This window comes from Pristiophorus japonicus, chromosome 10 (genome assembly GCF_044704955.1).
Source record: "Pristiophorus japonicus isolate sPriJap1 chromosome 10, sPriJap1.hap1, whole genome shotgun sequence".
NCBI lineage: Eukaryota > Metazoa > Chordata > Chondrichthyes > Pristiophoridae > Pristiophorus > Pristiophorus japonicus.
The window spans coordinates 176,685,409-176,707,163 of NC_091986.1; the positions used below are offsets into that span (position 1 = coordinate 176,685,409).

Below are 21,755 nucleotides of genomic sequence, written 5' to 3' on the forward strand. Positions count from 1 at the left end.
GTTTTGAGGGCCTGGTCTTCAAACACTGTTTTCCCCAGATGGCCAAAGGCTGCACTGGCACACTGGAGGCGATGTTGAATCTCTGTTTTGCTGCACAAAACAGGCATTGCAAAATGTTAAATGCAAACTTCCTTTCAACATTTTGTAATATGTTAATAATGCATTATTAATTAACAATTGATAGTAAAGTCTGTTTTACATTTTGGAACTGCATGCCTGTTCAGCAAGGAAGGAAACCATTCATAATAATTGGTTCACATTAGCACAGAAGGGCTTGATTGTATGTTAAATGTAGCTTTTCTGAAACCGAGTTAGTTGACTTAATGTGTAAATCTTTTCCAATTAAATAATGATAATAGGGCGAACAATGTTGTTGAGGGTGTTGGGTGATTTCATAAACAGTAAATGACTCTCGAATTGTTTATCATCACCTGATTCTTGAAATTCTATTATAGCCTTTAACTCACGCCCAGGTATTTATTATTATTATTAATGATATAGTGTATTAGTTGATCTCTCGTGGCGTTGCGCACAGGAAGTTAACACCAAATGCATTATTCAGTTAAAGCAACATTAATGATTTAGACGAGGGGATTAAATGTAGTATCTCCAAATTTGCGGATGACACTAAGTTGAGTGGCAGTGTGAGCTGCGAGGAGGATGCTATGAGGCTGCAGAGCGACTTGGATAGATTAGGTGAGTGGGCAAATGCATGGCAGATGAAGTATAATATGGATAAATGTCAGGTTATCCACTTTGGTGGTAAAAACAGAGAGACAGACTATTATCTGAATGGTGACAGATTAGGAAAAGGGGAGATGCAACGAGACCTGGGTGTCATGGTACATCAGTCATTGAAGGTTGACATGCAGGTACGGTTAAGAAAGCAAATGGCATGTTGGCCTTCATAGCGAGGGGATTTGAGTACAGGGGCAGGGAGGTGTTGCTACAGTTGTACAAGGCCTTGGTGAGGCCACACCTGGAATATTGTGTACAGTTTTGGTCTCCTAACTTGAGGAAGGACATTCTTGCTATTGAGGGAGTGCAGCGAAGGTTCACCAGACTGATTCCCGGGATGGCGGGACTGACCTATCAAGAAAGACTGGATCAACTGGGCTTGTATTCACTGGAGTTCAGAAGAATGAGAGGGGACCTCATAGAAACGTTTAAAATTCTGATGGGTTTAGACAGGTTAGATGCAGGAAGAATGTTCCCAATGTTAGGGAAGTCCAGAACCAGTGGTCACAGTCTAAGGATCGAGATGAGGAGAAACTTCTTCATCCAGAGAGTGGTGAACCTGTGGAATTCTCTACCACAGAAAGTTGTTGAGGCCAATTCACTAAATAGATTCAAAAAGGAGTTAGATGAAGTCCTTACTACTAGGGGGATCAAGGGGTATGGCGAGAAAGCAGGAATGGGGTACTGAAGTTGCATGTTCAGCCATGAACTCATTGAATGGCAGTGCAGGCTAGAAGGGCCGAATGGCCTACTCCTGCACCTATTTTCTATGTTTCTATGTGTCAGAGGAGGGGAAGAGGGAGGAAGAGGTACATAGGGGAAGAAGGAATGAAATGGGGAGGAAGAGGTGGATAGAGGAAATAGGAAGACAGGGAAGAGAAGTGGAAAATGTCAGTCAGTCAAGATGAAGGTTGACAGGCCCACATGGGGTAAGGGAGCCTCGACTGTAAAACTTTGTCATTGGGGGGTTGGGGACAGGTAGGGTGGAAAGCAGTCCCAAAAGTTCCATCAACCAGTGTGGGGGAATGAGGGAAGCGGGAGCAAACACAAAACTTCATTCATTGAGCAAGAGGTAACACCAGGCACCTATTATTGTTTTATTACACCAATGGTGTGTTTTCTATTTGAGATGGTGGGAATTTAGAGTTAATTGTGTGAGATTAAAATTGAAAATTTTCAATGTACTATATAACAGTAAAATGCCTTATTGTACAAATCCATGCCACTTGTTCTGTTTTGCATAACTGTTATTGTGCTAATCATATCTATGTGATATGGTTCATCTAATCCTCAGATATGGTATGTAATCTATCATTGCTTAAAAATAATGATAATTGAGATTGTAAAATTTCATAAAGAAACCTTGAATGTTCTTTCTCAACAATTATTGATATGTAAAATAAATAGCCTTGCTGTCTTTTGTCTCTTTCTTAACCAGGAGCTAATTCCAGAATTCTACTATTTACCCGAAATGTTTGTGAACAGTAATAACTATAATCTTGGCATCCGTGAGGATGGAACAGTTGTTTCTGATGTTGAACTTCCACATTGGGCAAAGAAGCCAGAGGATTTTGTCCGCATTAACAGGATGGTAAGAATGATATCTGGCTCTTGCAAAATGACCGCTCCATTGGATAAACTGCAAGTAGCAGTTTTTCCAAGCTGCATATGGCTAGACGTTTCCCAGAGACTTATTCATGTAACCTTATTAAAGCAGAGTGTTCAATGCTAACATGATTTTTGTCTGACCTCTATGATGTCACCAAAGGACAGAAGCAGTGAGTATCCCTGATAATGTTACATGATTGTTGGGTTCATCAATCATAATTTACCAGTTTTAAAAAGCATCTCACAGATGTGCATCTGCAGTATTACTCAGCCATTCAATCCCAGCAGGCATTTGCAGGGTGGCAGCCATAAATAGAACACATTCAGCTCGTTGTTCAAGTATACTAAATATGTGAATGCAAAAGAGTCGGAAGATGAGAAATTCTTAGATTTATGCTGTTAGTTTCAGTTTATCCTCCAAATTACAATGCACTCACTTCCACTAATCATAATATTAACTCAGATTTTCAACATGATACAAAATCTAACTATTCATCTTTACTTGCTACTTGTGTTTTATTAGAATGTGCTGTTTTAATAAAACATTTTTTTTGATTTGGTCAAAGAATTCTGTACAGTCAGATACACCAGATTCTCATCTGAACTGAATCGGTTTCAATCTTCAAATAATGCAGTTCTTTGCGTGACTTGACTTAGGCCAGCTGCATCCAGCTTGAGGTCAAAGTACATTTGACCTGTGCTTGGATCTGGCAAACTAGAATAAATGGTTAATAAGCAACTAAAAACATTTAGAGGTTATTATTGTTACAAAAATAGTGTATTTGGAATATTCATTTTCCAACCCAAATATTCATTTTATTAGTTACTATGGGCTCAAGTTTTGGCTCGCGTCGTTCCTAATTTTTTGGAGCCACATGTTTAGAATGGAGTATCTTAGAAATTGCAATTCTCGGCATTTAGTTTGCTCCAACTCTCATGAGTTAGAACAGTTTTTTTTCCAAAAGGGGACGTTACCAGCCACTTACGCCTGTTTTGCAAGTTTAGGCAGCGAAAACTTACTCCAAACTAACTTAGAATGTAGTAAGTGTAGATTTTTGTACGCTCAGAAAAACCTTGCCTACCCTTATAAATCAAGCGTAGGTAACGAGAGATAGGGGGGAGGGAAGTTTACAAACATTAAACCACTTCACTTTTACCAATAAAGAGCCATCATCAATAATAAATGATAAATAAATCAATCAAAAAAATTTTTTTTATATAAAAATAAAATAAAAAATCAATCAATAAATAAAAAATTAAGTTTCTACTCACCTACTGCAGCACCGGGAGCTCTCCAACATCGTGCTGGGACAGGCCCCTGCCCCCCCCCCCCCCACCCCCCAGTGTCTCTCTCTCTCTCTCTGTCAGTATCTCTCTGTACCTGTCAGTTTCTCTGTGTTTCTGACAGCGAGGGGGTGGCAGGGAGAGGGGAGGAGGGGGGAGGGAGAGGATAGAGGGGGGGAGGGGAGAGGAAGGGAGGAGGAGGGGGGGAGAGAGAGGAGGAGGGGGGGAGAGAGGAGGAGGGGGAAAGAGGAGGAGGGGGGAGCAGAGGAGGGGATAGAGGGCTGACCGGGAGGGAGGGGGGGGATGAGGCTGAACGGGAGGGAGGGGGGGGGGGAGAGGATGAACGGGAGGGAGTGGAGGGGGGGAGCTGAACGGGAGAGAGGGAGAGCTGAACGGGAGGGAGAGAGGAGGGGGAGCTGAACGGAAGGGAGGGAGGGAGACTGAACAGGAGGGAGGGAGGGGGGAAGGGAGGCTGAATGGGAGGGAGGGGGGGGGAGGCTGAACGGGAGGGAGCTGAATGGGAGGGGGGGGTAGCTGAAAGGGAGAGAGGGAGCGGGGGGGGCTGAACGGGAGGGAGTGGGGAGCTGAACGGGAGGGAGGGAGGGAGGGAGGGAGGGGGGGGGGGGAAGCTCAACGGGAGGGAGGCGGGTGGGGGTGAGTAGCTGAACGGGAGGGAAGCCCGAGTCCCGATCTTCAATGCCCGGAGAGCCCATTCGGCCAAAGCTAGGGGCGGCATTCTTCGGGCCTCTCTCACACAGCCTGCACAGATTCGGGCTGCGAGGAGCTACTGCACATGCGCGCACATTCTACCGTGCATGTGCAGAGGTTCCGGCACTGTTTTCGGCGCCGGGACCTGGCTCCGCCCCCAACCCCTTGTGCTGCGCCACGCCGAGCCCGAAGACGTCCTGAGGAGCTCGGAGAATCACAAGGTAAGTTTTCGGCGCCCTTTTTATTCCAGAAGGTGCTCCGTTTTTACAGAGGGCGGAAACTTGGGCCCTATGCAACTGACTAAATAGAAGAATTTGAAAAGTATTTTTTTAAATGTATTGTTAGATGTCCTCACAATCAGTGTTCCTAAGTTGAGGGAGATACTTTTGCCCAAGCCTTTGCCAATGCTGGCTGCTGGAAGCTGAGTGAGAATACTGCATTATATTTTAGCCATCAATTTTCATAAATTTTCCCTGTAAGACAGCTCCTGGGTTTCCTCAGTGTCTACCCTCGTCTTGCAGACCAAAATACTATCCCTCTAGGTGTAGAACCATGAGAGGAAGCCTTATCCTAAAAATGCTGGAGCACCAACATACTATAACACCTTGCATGTTGAATAAGAAGTTTGCATACATTTAATGATGCATTAATATTTTTATATTTTACAGAAATACAAAGGTAGAAATCATTTCTTTAATGTAACATACAGAACACAATTTATTGCAGTACTGAGCGAATGCTGCTTTTTAGAGGTGTCATCTTTCAGATGAGATGTTAAACTGAGACTCAGTCTGTTGTTCAAGTGGATGTAAACAATCCCATGACACTTTTCTGAAAAATGCAGGCAGTTCTCCCAATGTCCTGGCCAACATTCTTCCCCAACTAAAATCAGCAAAATATATACTGGTCCTTTATCATACTGCTGTGTTTGGGACCTTGCTGTGTGCGATTTGGCTGCTGTAACTGCCTACAAAACAACAATAACAACATTTCAAAAATAATTCTTTGACTGAAGTACTGTGGGACATCCTGAGGTTTTGAAAGGCAGTATATATATATGAAAGTTTTTCATTTCTTTTTTTTATTCTTTCCTTCCGCTCTGGCAGTTCAAATGGAGATCTGGCCCAGTCCGTACCACTTAACCAGGGCACTTCAACTGTTTTTGCCTTGCAAATAGGAGCAGTGATTGCTGCATGCCTTGTGTGTTGTCAAATTATATGGTTTGTCCTTCAGCCATGCCATTTCTCTGCGATGACATTGTCAAATAAACAATGCTGCACTATTAAATAAATTGGAAATTTCATTAAATTGTTAAATTTGCAATATGGCATAATATATCAGAAATGATTTTCATAAAAACAACAGGGTCATTTGACAGCTATTTCAATGATGATATACTTTCTGAATTGTTTCCATTTTAAAAAAAATGCTTTGGGCTTTGGTCTAGGAATGTTGCCACACTCTTAAAGGGATAATATATTTTCGTTAAATTATGGCCCTGTTAAATATAATCCATGGCACTGTTTTAGGTTGGGAAACCTCAATCTAATTTAAAGCAGTGTCCAGACAGCTGGCCCAAACGTTTTGGTCTTTGTGTTCTAATATTCATCCCATGAATATCTGTCTATTGTTGTAAGTTCTAGAGAGCCGCTTAAATATGATGATGGCAGCTAAAAATGTCAGCATAATTCAGTGAACTGTGCTGACTTGACCTTGAGGATGAGTGCATTATGATGATTTGTATTTTCTAATTCTTAAATTATTCGGTGAGCAGAGAAAATGAAAATGTATGAGGTCAGACTACAGTGATTTTGTATGATCAGGCACATCTGTCATACATTTTCTTAAAGGAATAATATTCCTTTTTTTGTCTGTTAAATTTCAAAATTGCTCAAACTTGCTAATCATTCGAATTTTCTTTGTTGAAAATGTAAATATTGCTTGCAGAGATAATATTTAATGTTTTACTTGAGCTTGGATATTTTGAAGCAAATACCATGATATGGTTTTTACTTTATACTCAAAACTGTAACCATTATGTTTCTGGGTCACACTAAAATGGAAAATCAATTTGGTGGTTTCATGAATCAAATTTATCAACATTTATACTGTATTTTGAAAATGGTATAAATATTCTACTATAGCAAATTTCCAATACTGCATCAAATACTTTTTAGGGTGGTTGAGGAGTGGGAGGAAGAAAAACAAAAAGCAAGCATAAAAGAATGCAGGCTTGATAAATATTTTACCATGTGAATAGTAATATAATATTCTATAACTCTATTGTTTTATTATTTTTAAATGTTTTCATGCAGGCTCTGGAAAGTGAATTTGTTTCTTGCCAACTGCATCAGTGGATTGACCTTATTTTTGGATACAAGCAGCGAGGCCCAGAGGCAGTTCGTGCTCTCAATGTTTTCCATTACCTGACTTATGAGGGTTCTGTGAATCTAGACAGTATCACAGATTCTGGCCTTAGAGAGGTATGACCTAACAAATACAGATGCAGAAATCACAGTGCTTACAGTAATTTTCTTTTAACTTTCTAGAAGTGCTGCTAACAATGTTATGATACTGAGATCTGTTTAATATACACCCTTGAAAGAAAATCTTTGCACTGAATGCACAAGGCATACTTGTAGCTAGCTGAGACAATATCCCAAATACCGTGTGTACCTTGGCTAGACTTTCCACTTCACATCGCCCATATCGCGCCCATATATCACCCAAAACGACCTTTCATCGCCCATTTTGACAAAATAGTGGAAATTCAGGCTGGAGCATTGCAGAAAAATTATCCCCCTGACTTTTGGCTCACATCGCCGAGCTGATCGCTGAGGTGATCGCCCGCACGTCGCCCATCCCAACTTTCGGCACATCGCCGAGCTAATAGCTCGCCGAGAACATCGCTGGAGAATAGTTGCTTTTTCCTGGCCTTCCTCACAGAACTCAGCACTACGGACGCCATTTTGAACATCAGAGGAAGAGAGAAGGCTGCTAAAACAAAGGGCTTTTAACATCCTTTTACTGATAGATCCATTCACATTTATACTTATATTTATATTTAAATGTACAACAGTTGCATTAATGTTTTAACTTAACTTTACTTACATTATTAAAAGACAATGCACAACAATTGTAAGATTCAACAAAACTTTATTAACAACAATTTCAATTTTAAACAACCCCCCAATCATCCACCCAGCCCCCACCGCCCCCACTCCCAAACAGCAACAGTAAGAAGAACAACAAGAAGAAGAACAAGAAAAACATGAACAACAATAACATCCCCTCCCTACCCGCAGCCACGTTTCCCTCCAGATCCTGGACCCCCCGCACCCGTGTCCTAGCCCCACCCGCCCGTTTTGGTCCCCTGGTACCGAGACGACGCGGGCGTGCAGCGGGCAACGGCAAGACTTCCTGCCGTGGTGGGGGTAATAGTGGCACGATCGGCTGTTGGGGGGGTGTTGGAGGGGAAGGCGAAGCACGGACAGGGGCATCGTCTTCCAAATCAGAAGGAAGTGCTTCCTCAACTGGAAAAAAAAAAAATCGCGTGCGCAGTAGTCCGTTGCTAGGGAAGCTTTTGCCTTCCACATCCTTTTGCATCGCCCATTTGACATCGCAGGCCTGTCGCTGAGTGGAAAATCGGCATCCAAAAAATGAGCGATGAGCCAGCGATCAGTAAGGCTGAAATATCGAACATCACTGGAATATCGCCCATTTTTGGGGCGATAGACAGGAAAGTGGAACGTCTAGCCCCTTGTGTGTAATATATTTGAGAGAACATGTTTATTTCTCCACCGACTTAAAATCATAGAATCGTAGAATTTCATAGCACAGAATTCAGCCAATTGTGCTTGTGCCCGTGCCAAATCTCTAAAAGAACTGTCCACTCAGTCCTATCCCCCTCGCCTTTTCCTAAACCTTTAAAAAAAATATATATTCTTCAAATATTTATCCAATTCACTTTGAAAAGCTATTACTGATTCTGTTTCCACCACTGTTTCTGGTGGAACATTCTGAGTTCATTTAACCTTTGGACTAATTTACAACCTACACTTCATGCATTGCTTCTTTTGGATAACTACCAGAACTGTTTTCTGAGCTTTTGGGGAGTTTTTAGAATCTCAGTAAATTCATTGGAAATCTGAGTGTAATCACATGAATTCTTTAAGCGTATATAATTCACATTGCCTCTGAAGAAGTCACAGAAAAATTATCAAGCTTGTCACTTGCCATTTTTGTGCCATGGAAATTCTTGATTTTTTTCACAATCTAGGGAAAGATCACTGGAATACTCGGAGCATGAATGGCTGTCGAGTACTTATTATTTCATTAAAATGTAAAATTGAATAACTTCTGCAGTATTTGTCATGGCATAGGAACGTAAGAAATAGGAACAGGAGTAGGCCATACGGCCCCTCAAGCCTGCTCCACCATTCAATAAGATCATGGCTGATCTGATCATGACCTCAGCTCCACTTCCCCGCCCGCTCCCCATAACCACTTATTCCCTTATTGTTTCAGAAACTGTCTATTTCTGTCTTAAATTTATTCAATGTCCCAGCTTCCACAGCTCTCTGAGGCAGCGAATTCCACAGATTTACAACCCTCAGAGAAGAAATTTCTCCTCATTTCTGTTTTAAATGGGCAGCCCCTTATTCTAAGATCATGCCCTCTAGTTCTAGTCTCCCCCATCAGTGGAAACATCCTCTCTGCATCCACCTTGTCAAGCCCCCTCATAATCTCATACGTTTCGATCAGATCACCTCTCATTCTTCTGAATTCCAATGAGTAGAGGCCCAACCTACTCAACCTTTCCTCAACCCCCTCATCCCCGGAATCAACCTAGTGAACCTTCTCTGAACTGCCTCCAAAGCAAGTATATCCTTTCGTAAATATGGAAACCAAAACTACACGCACTATTCCAGGTGTGGCCTCACCAATACCTTATATAGCTGTAGCAAGACTTCCCCATCCCCTTTGCAATAAAGACCAAGATACCTTTGCCTTCCTGATCACTTGCTATACCTGCATACTATCCTTTTGTGTTTCATGCACAAGTACCCCCAGGTCCCGCTGTACTGTGGCACTTTGCAATCTTTCTCCATTTAAATAATAACTTCTTCTTTGATTTTTTTTCTGCCAAAGTGCATGACCTCATTATACTCCATCTGCCAAATTTTTGCCCACTCACTTAGCCTGGCTATGTCCTTTTGCAGATTTTTTGTGTCCTCCTCACACATTGCTTTTCCTCCCATCTTTGTATCGTCAGCAAACTTGGTTACGTTACACTCAGTCCCTTCTTCCAAGTCGTTAATATAGATTGTAAATAGTTGGGGTTCCAGCACTGATCTCTGCGACACCCCACTAGTTACTGATTGCCAACCTGAGAATGAACCATTTATCCCGACTCTCTGTTCTCTGTTAGTTAGCCAATCCTCTATCCATGCTAATATATTACCCCCAACCCCGTGAACTTTTATCTTGTGCAGTAACCCTTTTATGTGGCACCTTGTCAACTGCCTTCTGGAAGTCCAAATACACCACATCCACTGCTTCCCCTTTATCCACCCTGTTCGTTACATCCTCAAAGAACTCCAGCAAATTTGTCAAACATGACTTCCCCTTCATAAATCCATGCTGACTCTGCCTGACTGAATTTTGCTTTTCCAAATGTCCTGCTACTGCTTCTTTAATAATGGACTCCCAACATTTTCCCAAACACAGATGTTAGGCTAACTGATCGATAGTTTCCAGCTTTTTGTCTGCCTCCTTTTCTAAATAGGGGTGTTACATTTGCAGTTTTCCAATCTGCTGGGACCTCCCCACAATCCAGGGAATTTTGGTAAATTACAACCAATGCATCCACAATCCCTGCCGCTACTTCTCTTAAAACCTTAGGATGCAAGCCATCAGGTCCTAGGGATTTATCCTCCTTTAGTCCCATTATCTTACTGAGTACCACCTTCTTAGTGATTGTGATTGTGTTAAGTTCCTCCCCCCCTATAGCCCCTTGACTATCCACTGTTGGGATATTGTTAGTGTCCTCTACCATAAAGACTGATACAAAATATTTGTTCAGAGTTTCTGCCATCTCCATGTTCCCTATTACTAATTCCCCGGTCTCGTCCTCTATGGGACCAACATTTACTTTAGCCACTCTTTTCCTTTTTATATACCTACCTGTTTTTATATTTTGTGCTAGTTTACTTTCATAGTTTATCTTCCCTTTCTTAATCATATTTTGAGTCATTCTTTGCTGGCTTTTAAAAGCTTCCCAGTCTTCTGTCCTCCCACTACTTTTGGCCACTTTGTATGCCCTTGTTTTTAATTGGATACCGTCCTTTATTTCTTTAGTTCGCCACGGATGGCTATCTTTTCTCTTACACCCTTTCCTCCTCACTGAAATATATTTTTCTTGAGAGTTGTGAAATATCTGCTTGACAGTACACCACTGTTCATCAACCGTCCTACACTTTAATCTATTTTCCCAATCACTTTACCCAACTCTGCCCTCATACCTTCATAGTCTCCTTTATTTAAGCTTAGTACGCTGGTTAGAGATCCAACTTTCTCACCCACCATCTGAATTTGAAATTCAATCATGCTATGATCACTCATTCCGAGAGGATCCTTTACTAGGAAATTGTTTATTAATCCTGTCTCATTTCACAAGACCAGATCTAAGATAGCCTGTCCCCTGGTTGGTTCCGTTACATACTGCTCAAGGAACCCATCCCTTACGCACTCTATGAACTCCTCCTCAAGGCTACCCTGACCAATTTGATTTGTCCAATCAATATGGAGGTTAAAATCACCCATGATTATTGCTGTTCCCTTTTTACACGCCCCCACTATTGCCTGGTTTATGCTCCGACCAACAGAGTTGCTACTGTTAGGGGGCCTATAGACTACGCCCACTAGTGACTTTTTCTCCTTATTGTTCCTTATCTCCACCCAAACTGTTTCAACACCCTTATCATTTGAGCCAATATCGGTTCTTACTATTGCAGTGATTCCATCCTTTATCAATAGAGCTACCCCACCTCCTTTTCCTTTCTGTCTGTCCTTCCGGATTGTCAAGTACCCCTGAATATTTAATTCCCAGTCCTGGTCACCTTGCAACCACGACACTGTAATGGCTATCGGATCATACCAATTTGTCTCAATTTGTGCCGTCAACTCATCTATTTTGTTACAAATGCTACATGCATTTAGACAAAGTGGCTTTAAATTTGTTTTTTTACCCTTTTTTCCTGCTTGTTTCCTCTTTCCTTCAAACTCACTTTCTTTATTTTTGCTTTCTAATTCCAGCTTTACTCCCCTCCCTACTGAATCTATTTTCAGGTTCCCATTCCCCTGCCAAGCTAGTTTAAACCCTCCCCAACAGCACTAGCAAACCCCCCCACCCCCACGAGGATATTGGTCCCGGCTCTGTTGAGGTGCAACCCATCCGGCGTGTACAGGTCCCACCTCCCCCAGAAGTGGTCCCAATGCCTCTGGAAACTAAAGCCCTCCCGCCTGCACCATCTCTCCAGCCACGTATTCATCTTCTCTATCCTCCTCTTTCTATACTCACTAGCTCGTGGCACTGGGAGTAATCCGGAAATTACTATCTTTGAGATCCTGCTTTCTAATCTCTCTCCTAGCTCCCTAAACTCTACCTGCAGGATCTCATCCCTCTTTCTACCTATGTCATTGGTACCGATGTGGACCACGATCTCTAGCTGTTCAACCTCTCCCCCCAGAATGCCCTGCAGCCGCTCAGTGACATCCTTGAGCCAGGGAGGCAACATACCATCCTGGGGTCACATCTGCGGCTACAGAAACACTTGTCTGCTCCCCTGACTATTGAATCCCTTACCACTATAGCTCCTCCATTCTTCTCCCTCCCCACCTGTGCTGCTGAGCCACCCATGGTGCCATGGACTTGGCTCTCGTTGCACTCCCCAAAGCCACCATCGCCCCCACCGGTACTCAGAACTAAGTACCGGTTGGCGAGCGAGGTGGACTCAGAGGACTGCTGCACGACCTGCCTAGTCTGTCTGGCGGTCACCCACTCCCTCTCTGCCTGCACACTCTTAAGTTGCAGGGTGACCGCCTCTAGAAACATGCTATCCACGTTGCTCTCAGTCTCACGGATGCACCACAGTGACCCCAGCTGCCGCTCAAGCTCCAAAACACGGAGCTCGAGTTGGTGCAGCTGGAGACACCTCCCGCACACATGGTCGCCCCGGCTGCACGATTGCCACAGGATGTGCAATCCACGGGACTGAACTGCCCTGCCATCCCTCTAGTCACACTTGCAACTATCGAGCAGAACTAAACTCTAAACCTTAGCACAACACACCCAGCCACTACTCAGCAAACAGCCGATTTAATTATCTAGCTTTCCTTAGATAATAAAGATCACATATTTACTTGCAGTTCCTACTTACAGCAATGGCAAAGGTTTCCTACTGAAAAGAAAAAGAAAAAGATAAAGAAAAATACTCACCAATCCACCAGCCAATCACTTACCCGCTTGGCTGTGATGTGACACTTCGATTTTGATTTTTTAAAAACTTTTTGTCCCTGCACCAGCTGGCTCCTCCCGACTCTTGGGCCCTTTTATCTGGGCCTGGAACTCCCGCTCCCGCTCCTGTGGCTCCTCCCGACTCTCGAGCCCCTTTATCTGGGCCTGGAACTCCCGCTCCCGCTCCTGTGGCTCCTCCCGACTCTCGAGCCCCTTTATCTGGGCCTGGAACTCCCCCTCCCGCTCCTGTGGCTCCTCCCGACTCTCGAGCCCCTTTATCTGTGCCTGGAACTCCCCCTCCCGCTGCTCTGGCTCCTCCCGACTCTTGGGCCCTTTTATCTGGGCCTGGAACTCCCGCTCCCGCTCCTGTGGCTCCTCCCGACTCTCGAGCCCCTTTATCTGTGCCTGGAACTCCCCCTCCCGCTGCTGTGGCTCCTCCCGACTCTCAGGGCCCTTTATCTGGGTTTGGAACTCCCCCTCCCGCTCCTGTGGCTCCTCCCGACTCTCGGGCATAACAAGCTACTATAAAGGAATAACTGTGGGAGATCAGTGTTTTAAAAATTCACCCTCTGACTGTCTTTTCCCTTAAAACCAAAGTACATAAATCCCTTTTAGCCCCTAGCAGTTGAAAATTACCTTCCTGAACAAAACATCTGCAAGGGACAATTGCAGACAATTTTGAAATCATAAACATGCCCATGTGGAATTACAGCTTCCTCAAACACTGACCCTCTCTGTCCTTATTGTATTCCTTTTTGGGCAACTCTATTTGAAGGTCAAAACAACATGATTTTAATGGGCCCAGAGAAATCCTTTTAGGGGTATTTTTGCACCATTTAAAGCTGTGTACATGTGCAACAAATCTGCCACTAAAAGACAAAACTCATCATTATCACTAATGTCATGGTGTAGTATTTCACTATATCAAGCTGTGTAATACTAGACCACAAAAAACCCTTTCAAACATTTGAGCTGTTGAGTAAACTTACACTGAGTAATGTCACGTGCAAGATTTTCACAAATATATCCTATTGACAGGTCAATTAGTGAGATTATTAAATTAAGTTTATACTTTCTTTACGTAGTTTTAAATTGATAAAGTCAATGCAATACGCATTGTTTTGATCAATAATTTTTTTTGATTATGCCTTCAAAACAGTTTTGTCAATGAACTTGTGCCAGTTTTTTTCATAAACAAAAGAACCACTAAGGGGTTTTTAATATTTATTCATAACATTATGAATATGTGCCAGCTGGTATGCAAAGCTTAAGAGAAATATGCTTTGAAACTGCAGTGCACCAGTAGAGCTGTGGTAGTGTGCTGGAGACATCCCTAGATATTTACCATCTGTTGTGTGCAAAATAACTAAAAATGCAACACTATAAGAAGGAGAATTATTAGTAAAAAGACTCAGAAGTCAAATAGAAAGCCTGGAGAAGAGAAGAATACATTACATTATCCAACCATCCTCTTCGGTTTCCATTTTGTACAAAACACTAGCTTTAGTAACCCTTTAAGTGTTGCCATAGCAAACTTAAGTCCAAAATATAAGCAGAAAAATTAAAGCAATATAAATAGAAACAGCAACTAACCAAATAGTCGTGGTTTCACATCCCATGACTGCCTGCCATTCAAATCTGCCTGTTATAGTTGGGTTAGACTTTGTTAGTTCACTGTCAGGCTGTAACTGGAATAGCTTTTTGAAATGGAACATTCTGCCAAAAGGGAAAATACTGTTCTTCCCTGCCAAAATTGTGTCTCTCGTTGGCAGATTACAGAGCAACATAGGCATAGGTCAGGGAGAAGCCTGTAACCTTGACTGACATACCTGGTAGATTTTAGAAACATGGGAAAGGGAGAATTAACTAAAAAGTGCATGCCCCATATGTACTCCAGTTTTCTTCAATGTTCTAACTTTTGTTCCAATGTCCACAAAATACACTCTCCAACATACTCCAATTATTTTCCTTGGATGGGAAGGTAAGGCACCGAGTCCATGGATAACTCCACAGATACTGAACACCATTCCTTGGTCGATCCAACAGACATGTTTCATCTGTATTATCATATGAGTATTGACTTTTTTCGTGACTGCTTTTCTCTTCCTGATGCTGACAAACTCACCAGGTAGGAGAAGATAAAATGCAAATGACTATCAAGACTACAATTTGAACTTGTTTCCTTAACCAAGAGTCCTGTGCTCAAGCACTGTAGGTCTTGAGTTGCCAATGTGCTATATAGTGTGAATATGTTACAATTTTTAGCAATTTGTACAAACTGAGGCCATTTTGTTTTGTTTGGGTTTTACAATTATCCTAAAAATACAAACAAAAGAAGAACCACAAGAAACTCGTGAGTGAGATACCATCATTTGAAAATGACTGATCTAATTGCACATCTGCTTTCTGCTGAAAAATGTCTGCCTCACAGATACTAGGGGCCCCAACTATCAAAACAATTACTAGGATTATCTTATATCCCAAGTCAGTTCAGCCTTGTAACTAAAGTTCAATGTGGTATAAATTAGACCATTTATGCACAAAAAAAAACTTTAGGTATGCTTTAGTTCAAAATGCTTTACTCACGTGCACAAAGATATCTTCAATGTGCGCTTTGCGCAATTATAATGAAATGAAAGAGAGCTCTGGCAGTATGTTCCTGAGAAGAGATTTTGAACACTAAAATACCTGCAGTCACTCTATGTATCCACACGACAAGAAAGGAACACCAGTCAGTGTGTGTGAATTTGTTGGCCCTGAATTTGCGGTCGGAGGCTTCCCGCAGGGAAATGCCTCCAATCCGCAAATAAAATGGCCACATACCTGGTGGTCCGGGAAGTATGGGGATTTGCGATCCTGGGGCTCTCCGAATATGCGCGGGACGAGGCCCATGAATCTCAGGCGCTCCTGGGATTATGTGGGCCAGCCCAGCGTATGTATGGAATCCCCATAAGCATGAATGGGCATACTCCCAAAATACATCTAGACATCAAATATATATATATTTTTAAACCATCACGTGTTTAAAATTAATTCAAATGACATTTAATTAAATATTTAAAATAAAACTTTTATCTTTTGAAAAATAAATTTACATGTTTTAAAGGGGCTAAAAATAAACTTATCTTATTTCACAGGTTTTTAAATGTATAAATTATTGATAATTTTATTTTTCTGTTTTTTTAAAACTCTTACGCTGGTAAAAAGCTTGCTTTATGTACATAAGAATTTCACGGGCATTCGCTGGGCAGAAGTTGGACAAACAGCCCAACTCTCCACTTGCGAAGGCCCTTTTCCCGGGGATTTGTGCATTGACAGGTTGCAAGTTCTGGGTTTTAGCGCATGTGCAGTGCATGCCTAAACCCATAACTTGCGTGGCCTCTATGCTTTCCTTGTACATGCCTGTAGGGGCTGCAAATTATGGCCCATTATTTCTTCCAAAAGGGAGATGTAGGGAGATAAAAACAGAAAATGGTGGAAATACTCAGCATTTTCTTTTCAGAATCCAGCATCTATAGTATTTTGCTATTTTATGAGATGTAGGGAGAGTCCTCCTGAACAATCACGCTGTCCACTCCTTTACCACCTACTGCTTTCCTGTCTGCCACAAGTAAATACTGGTGGAGGAGGCATGGGTTACGGCAGATTTTCCCGCTTACCAACACTTCTTTGGTCTGCCATGTGGAAAGTGGCAGTAGGATTTAAATACACAAATGGAGGAGGAGGAGGGTCCTGTCACAACTTTCTCTCCCACCAGACAGTCCCAGAGACTTGCCTGTTGTAGGCCTTCAAGGAGCTTCTACCCGTGCAAGTCATTTGTGTATCTTCTAGTGTTTCTGCTGCAACACTGCTGGAGTTTCCTTATTGGTACTGATGGGCTACGTGGACATTTCTCCAGAAGCTTGCCATACAGCTCTAATGAGCCCCAACCCAAGCAAATGAAGACTGAAACCGACGCAGAGGAGAGGGAGAAGTAACACCATATTGAAACTCCGCCTTGAAGAGTAAAATCTGAGCTATAATGTCTGTTTTGATCTTCATGCAACAAAATTGTTTTATCAAATACCACCGCAATTTGTTTTCATTCAGTTGGATGGAGAATACGAACCAACTGTAAAAAAAGGAAAACTGCATCAGGATATTTCATTTTGATATAATTAAAACTGGGTGATGCCGGTTCATCCATATTCCGGAGAACCAAATGCCTATTCCAGCAACATTGGCACCAGTTCCAAACAGAAACTGCCACTGAATAATTGCACCAACATTGAATTGGGGTGAGTTGATGTCATTTACCTATCCGACTCATGTAGCGGTTGAAAGAACACTGGGGGTAATTTTCAACATCACCATCTGGGAGGTACTGTGGCAGAGCAAATCATCTGCTCATTATAGAACTCACTCGATTTGCGTTCATTTGAATGGAATGATAATCAGACGCATTCTATAATGGGACGATGATCCACTCCAATATATTACTACCCAGGTATCGAAACAAATCAAAACAAATGAAAATTACTCCCACCGTCTGCTTTGGTTGATTCAGCAGGTTTTGTGTACCTGTGGTGCATAAAGTTGATTTGTCACTAGCAAGCTAATTGTGGAAATGAATCATTCCAAATACTTGGGGCTGGATTTTCAATTGTCTAACGCCTCAGTTGGCGGCCAGAGGGAGCGTTAATGGGAGCATAAGAGGTTACCGACCAGGAGTGCAGCTTTTAATGCCCCGACCGAAAATTCATTCGAGGCTCACCGAGGGTGCAAACCAGTAGCGCCTGGCTGCTGATGATCAGTGCAATCCTGACGTCAGTCCTGGTGCAATGCCCACGCTTGCACCTCGGACGGTAAATTAGCTGCGGCCGCCAGCAACAACATCTGGACAAAGGCTTGCAGAGTTGTTAATTGGTGGCTACTTAAAGGGATGAGGAAGCGCTTCCATCGCAGGTCACAGTCAGTGCAATGTTTACACACAAGCACGGTGGTGAGCCTCCGAGTTTAGAAATATAGAAAATAGATGCAGGAGTAGGCCATTCGGCCCTTCGAGCCTGCACCACCATTCAATAAGATCATGGCTGATCATTCACCTCAGTACCCCTTTCCTGCTTTCTCTCCATACCACTTGATCCCTTTAGTCATAAGGGCCATATCTAACTCCCTCTTGAATATATCTAACAAACTGGCATCAACAACTCTCTGCAGTAGAGAATTCCACAGGTTCACAACTCTCTGAGTGAAGAAGTTTCTCCTCATCTTGGTCCTAAATGGCTTACCCCTTATCCTTAGACTGTGACCCCTGGTTCTGGATTTCCCCAACATCGGGAACATTCTTCCTGCATCTAACCTGTCCAGTCCCATCAGAATTTTATATGTTTCTATGAGATCCCCTCGCATTCTTCTAAACTCCAGTGAATACAGGCCCAGTCGATCCAGTCTCTCCAGTCTCTCCTCATATGTCAGTCCTGCCATCCCGGAAATCAGTCTGGTGAACCTTCGCTGCACTCCCTCAATAGCAAGAACGTCCTTCCTCAGATTAGGAGACCAAAACTGAACATAATATTCCAAGTGAGGCCTCACCAAGGCCCTGTACAACTGCAGCAAGACCTCCCTGCTCCTGTACTCAAATCCCCTAGCTATGAAGGCCAATATGCCATTTGCCTTCTTTACCGCCTGCTGTACCTACATGCCAACTTTCAATGACTGATGTACTATGACACCCAGGTCTCGTTGCACCTCCCCTTTTCCTAATCTGCCGCCATTCAGATAACATTCTGCCTTTTTGCCACCAAAGTGGATAACCTCACATTTATCCACATTATACTGCATCTGCCATGCAGTTGCCCACTCACCTAACCTGTCCAAGTCATCCTGCAGCCTCTTAGTATCCTCCTCACAGCTCACACCGCCACCCAGCTTAGTGTCATCTGCAAACTTGAAGATATTACACTCAATTCCTTCATCTAAATCATTGATATATATTTTAAATAGCTGGTGTCCCAGCACTGAGCCCTGCGGCACCCCACTAGTCACTGCCTGCCATGCTCTAAAGGACCCGTTTATCCCGACTCTGCTTCCTCTGCCAACCAGTTCTCTATCCATGTCAATACATTACCCCCAATACCATGTGCTTTAATTTTGCACAACAATCTCTTGTGTGGGACCTTATCAAAAGCCTTTTGAAAGTCCAAATACACCACATCCACTGGTTCTCCCTTGTCCACCCTACTAGTTACATCCTCAAAAAATTCTAGATGATTTGTCAAGCATGATTTCCCTTTCATAAATCCATGCTGACTTGGACCGATCCTGTCATTGCTTTCCAAATGCGCTGCTATTGTATCTTTAATAATTGATTCCAACATTTTCCCCATTACCGATGTCAGGCTAACCGGTCCATAATTCCCCGTTTTCTCTCTCCCTCCTTTTTTAAAAAGTGGTGTTACATTCGCTAACCTCCAGTCTGTTTGCTGCAGCAGACAGACATACCAATTCAGCTTGAGAGAAAACGTTAATGGAGGTATTACTAGTTCACCAGTGTCACAGTCTACATGTTCTAGCAAGGCATTGTGAAGAGAGAAGGGCTGTTCGCGGCTGAAGGAGGAGAGCCTCTAGACGTCGGGGCAGGAGGCCTTCCCACCCACGGTTTTACCGCCTGCACTGATCATACCGGCACCTGTCCGAGGAGCAGTGTGTCAGAACACTGCGTTTCTGAATGGAGGTCGATACAGAGATATGCCATCACCTGCAGGCAGACCTGCAGCCTTACATCAGGACTGTACTGCCCGTCGCAGTGAACATCATGGTGGCACTCATCCTCTATGCCTCTGTCTCATAGGCAGCGTCTCACAATTTGCAGCACATCGCTGCATCCGTGACATCACACAGTCACTCTACACACGCAGAATCGACTTCATTACCTTCTTGATGACCAGGGAGAAACCGAATTAATGCACCTGTGGGTTTGCCAGGATATCAGGCTTCCCGAGGGTCCAAGGAGCAATTGACTGCTCGCACATGGCCTTGCGAGCACCATTCCAGAATGCAGTGGTATTCAGAAACAGAATGGGATACCACTCCCTAAATGTACAGTTGGTGTGTGACCGCATGCAGTGCATCCTCGCAGTCAATAGTCGCGATCCTGGAAGCGCACATGATGCCTTTATCCTGCGGGAGAGCACTGTACCTCGACTGTTTAAGCCACCACGGCAAGGTCGAGGCTGGCTGCTCGGGGAAAAGAGATACGGCCTGGTCACCTGGCCAATGACATCTCTCCCGCAACCCCACCACAGAGCCGGAGGAACGCTACAATGAGAGCCATGCTGCCACCCGCAACATCACAGAGCAGACAATAGGGGTGCTGAAGCAGCGATTCCGATGCCTGGACCACTCTGGAGGCAGCCTTCAATACTCCCCACAACAGGTCTCACTATTCATTATGGTATGCTGCACAACTTGGCTATCATGAAGGCCCAGGCCTTGCCAGTGGGGATCGTAGGGCCACCTCAGGAGGACGAGGAGGAGAGGGAGGAGTAGGAGCAGGAGCGTGTCAATGCCCCGAATGAACAGCAACACGACGAGGACCAGCAGCATCCACGGAGGAGGCAGCGTGCCAATGTTGGCGGCAGCAGAGCTATTTGGCGGCAGCTCATAAGGGATCGCTTCACTTAAATGGAGTGAGCTTAAGGGATACAGCTAATAATGAGCGCGTATTGCGGGACGATAGTGCCACTTCTCCATTACCAGAGGCTGAAGGAAACATTCAGTGTTACATTTTATTACAAACACATCCCTAAAAAAAAAAACCACCCCTTAAAGAAAACACAAAGGGGCACCCGCCCCTTCAAATAATACAAATGAATAACATTTATAACATTTGTGCCCAGACCCCACCCCTCAAAGAAAACAAAATGGGGCACCCGCCCCTTCAAATAATAATTTTTTTCTACATAAGGCCCATGGCCACACCTTTCATCAGTGGGTTTTGTGTAGGCATTTCCCACCCCTCTACCTCATCCCCCCTCCCTCGGCTACTACTCCTCCTCAGTGGGTCATCAGTGCCTGCAGCAAGGTCGCTTGAGGGCTACAGTGTGTCTGAGGGAGACAGGACAGCTGGCACAACGCCCTGGACCAGCTTTGGACCTGGAAGACACAGCTGCTGACAGCCCACCTGAGAATGGGCGGCAGCTGTGTGGGATGGCTGGGGTGCAGACCACAGCAGGTGCAAAGCCGGAATGGCAGTGTCAGGAGACCGAATGATATCCAGAGAGGACATCACATTCCATTTTGACCGACGGCCTGCTACTCCCCCGGGGCAGAGCCTCAGCATCCGGAGCAATCTGGTGGAGTGCAGATTGCTGGCCTACTTCGGCACCGTTACCTACCCATTGGACTGATGGGACCTCAGACACAATGGCAACAGTCAGTGCTTGCGTGGCATCAATTTGACCCTACATCAGAGCCGACAGTGCATTGATGCCAGCACGCACTGATGACATGGCAGAACGCAGGTGTTGCGTGGTCTCAGCCTGCTGTTCAAGGGCTTCTGCCACGTCAGCCATGGCCCGGTCCATTATATCTTGGACCCCATGGTCACTTGTGGCATTGAGCATCTATTGTAATCAACCAAGGCTGGGCTCGATGGGCCCCGAACCGCAAATGCCACAGTTGAGGTGGCCTCCGCCACATTCAACGCATGCATCGATGCTCGGCGGGATCCTCACTAATGCACCCATGAGCTTGCGGTGCAGCTACATAGCCTCCAAGTCCAGGTGTGCTCATATGCCTGTCTGAGCAGGACTCATGGGCCGACTTACCCTCCAGAGAGTTGACCCCCCCGAGATGCCCTTCGCGCTAGGCGTTGCTGCAGGCCACTGAGGCCAGGACCCTCAGGTTCAGCCAACCC

The 21,755-nt window shown here is 44.1% G+C and overlaps 1 protein-coding gene across 1 annotated transcript in view; it reads left to right on the plus strand.

The window, feature by feature from the left end:
- The window catches only part of nbeaa (neurobeachin a), a 1,211,357-nt gene that overhangs the window by 1,123,503 nt on the left and 66,099 nt on the right, over positions 1-21,755 (plus strand). The window contains exons 47-48 of the mRNA XM_070892347.1: positions 2,177-2,329; positions 6,654-6,821. Of these exons, the coding sequence (XP_070748448.1) occupies positions 2,177-2,329; positions 6,654-6,821 (321 nt within the window). The remainder of the gene's footprint in view (positions 1-2,176; positions 2,330-6,653; positions 6,822-21,755) is intronic.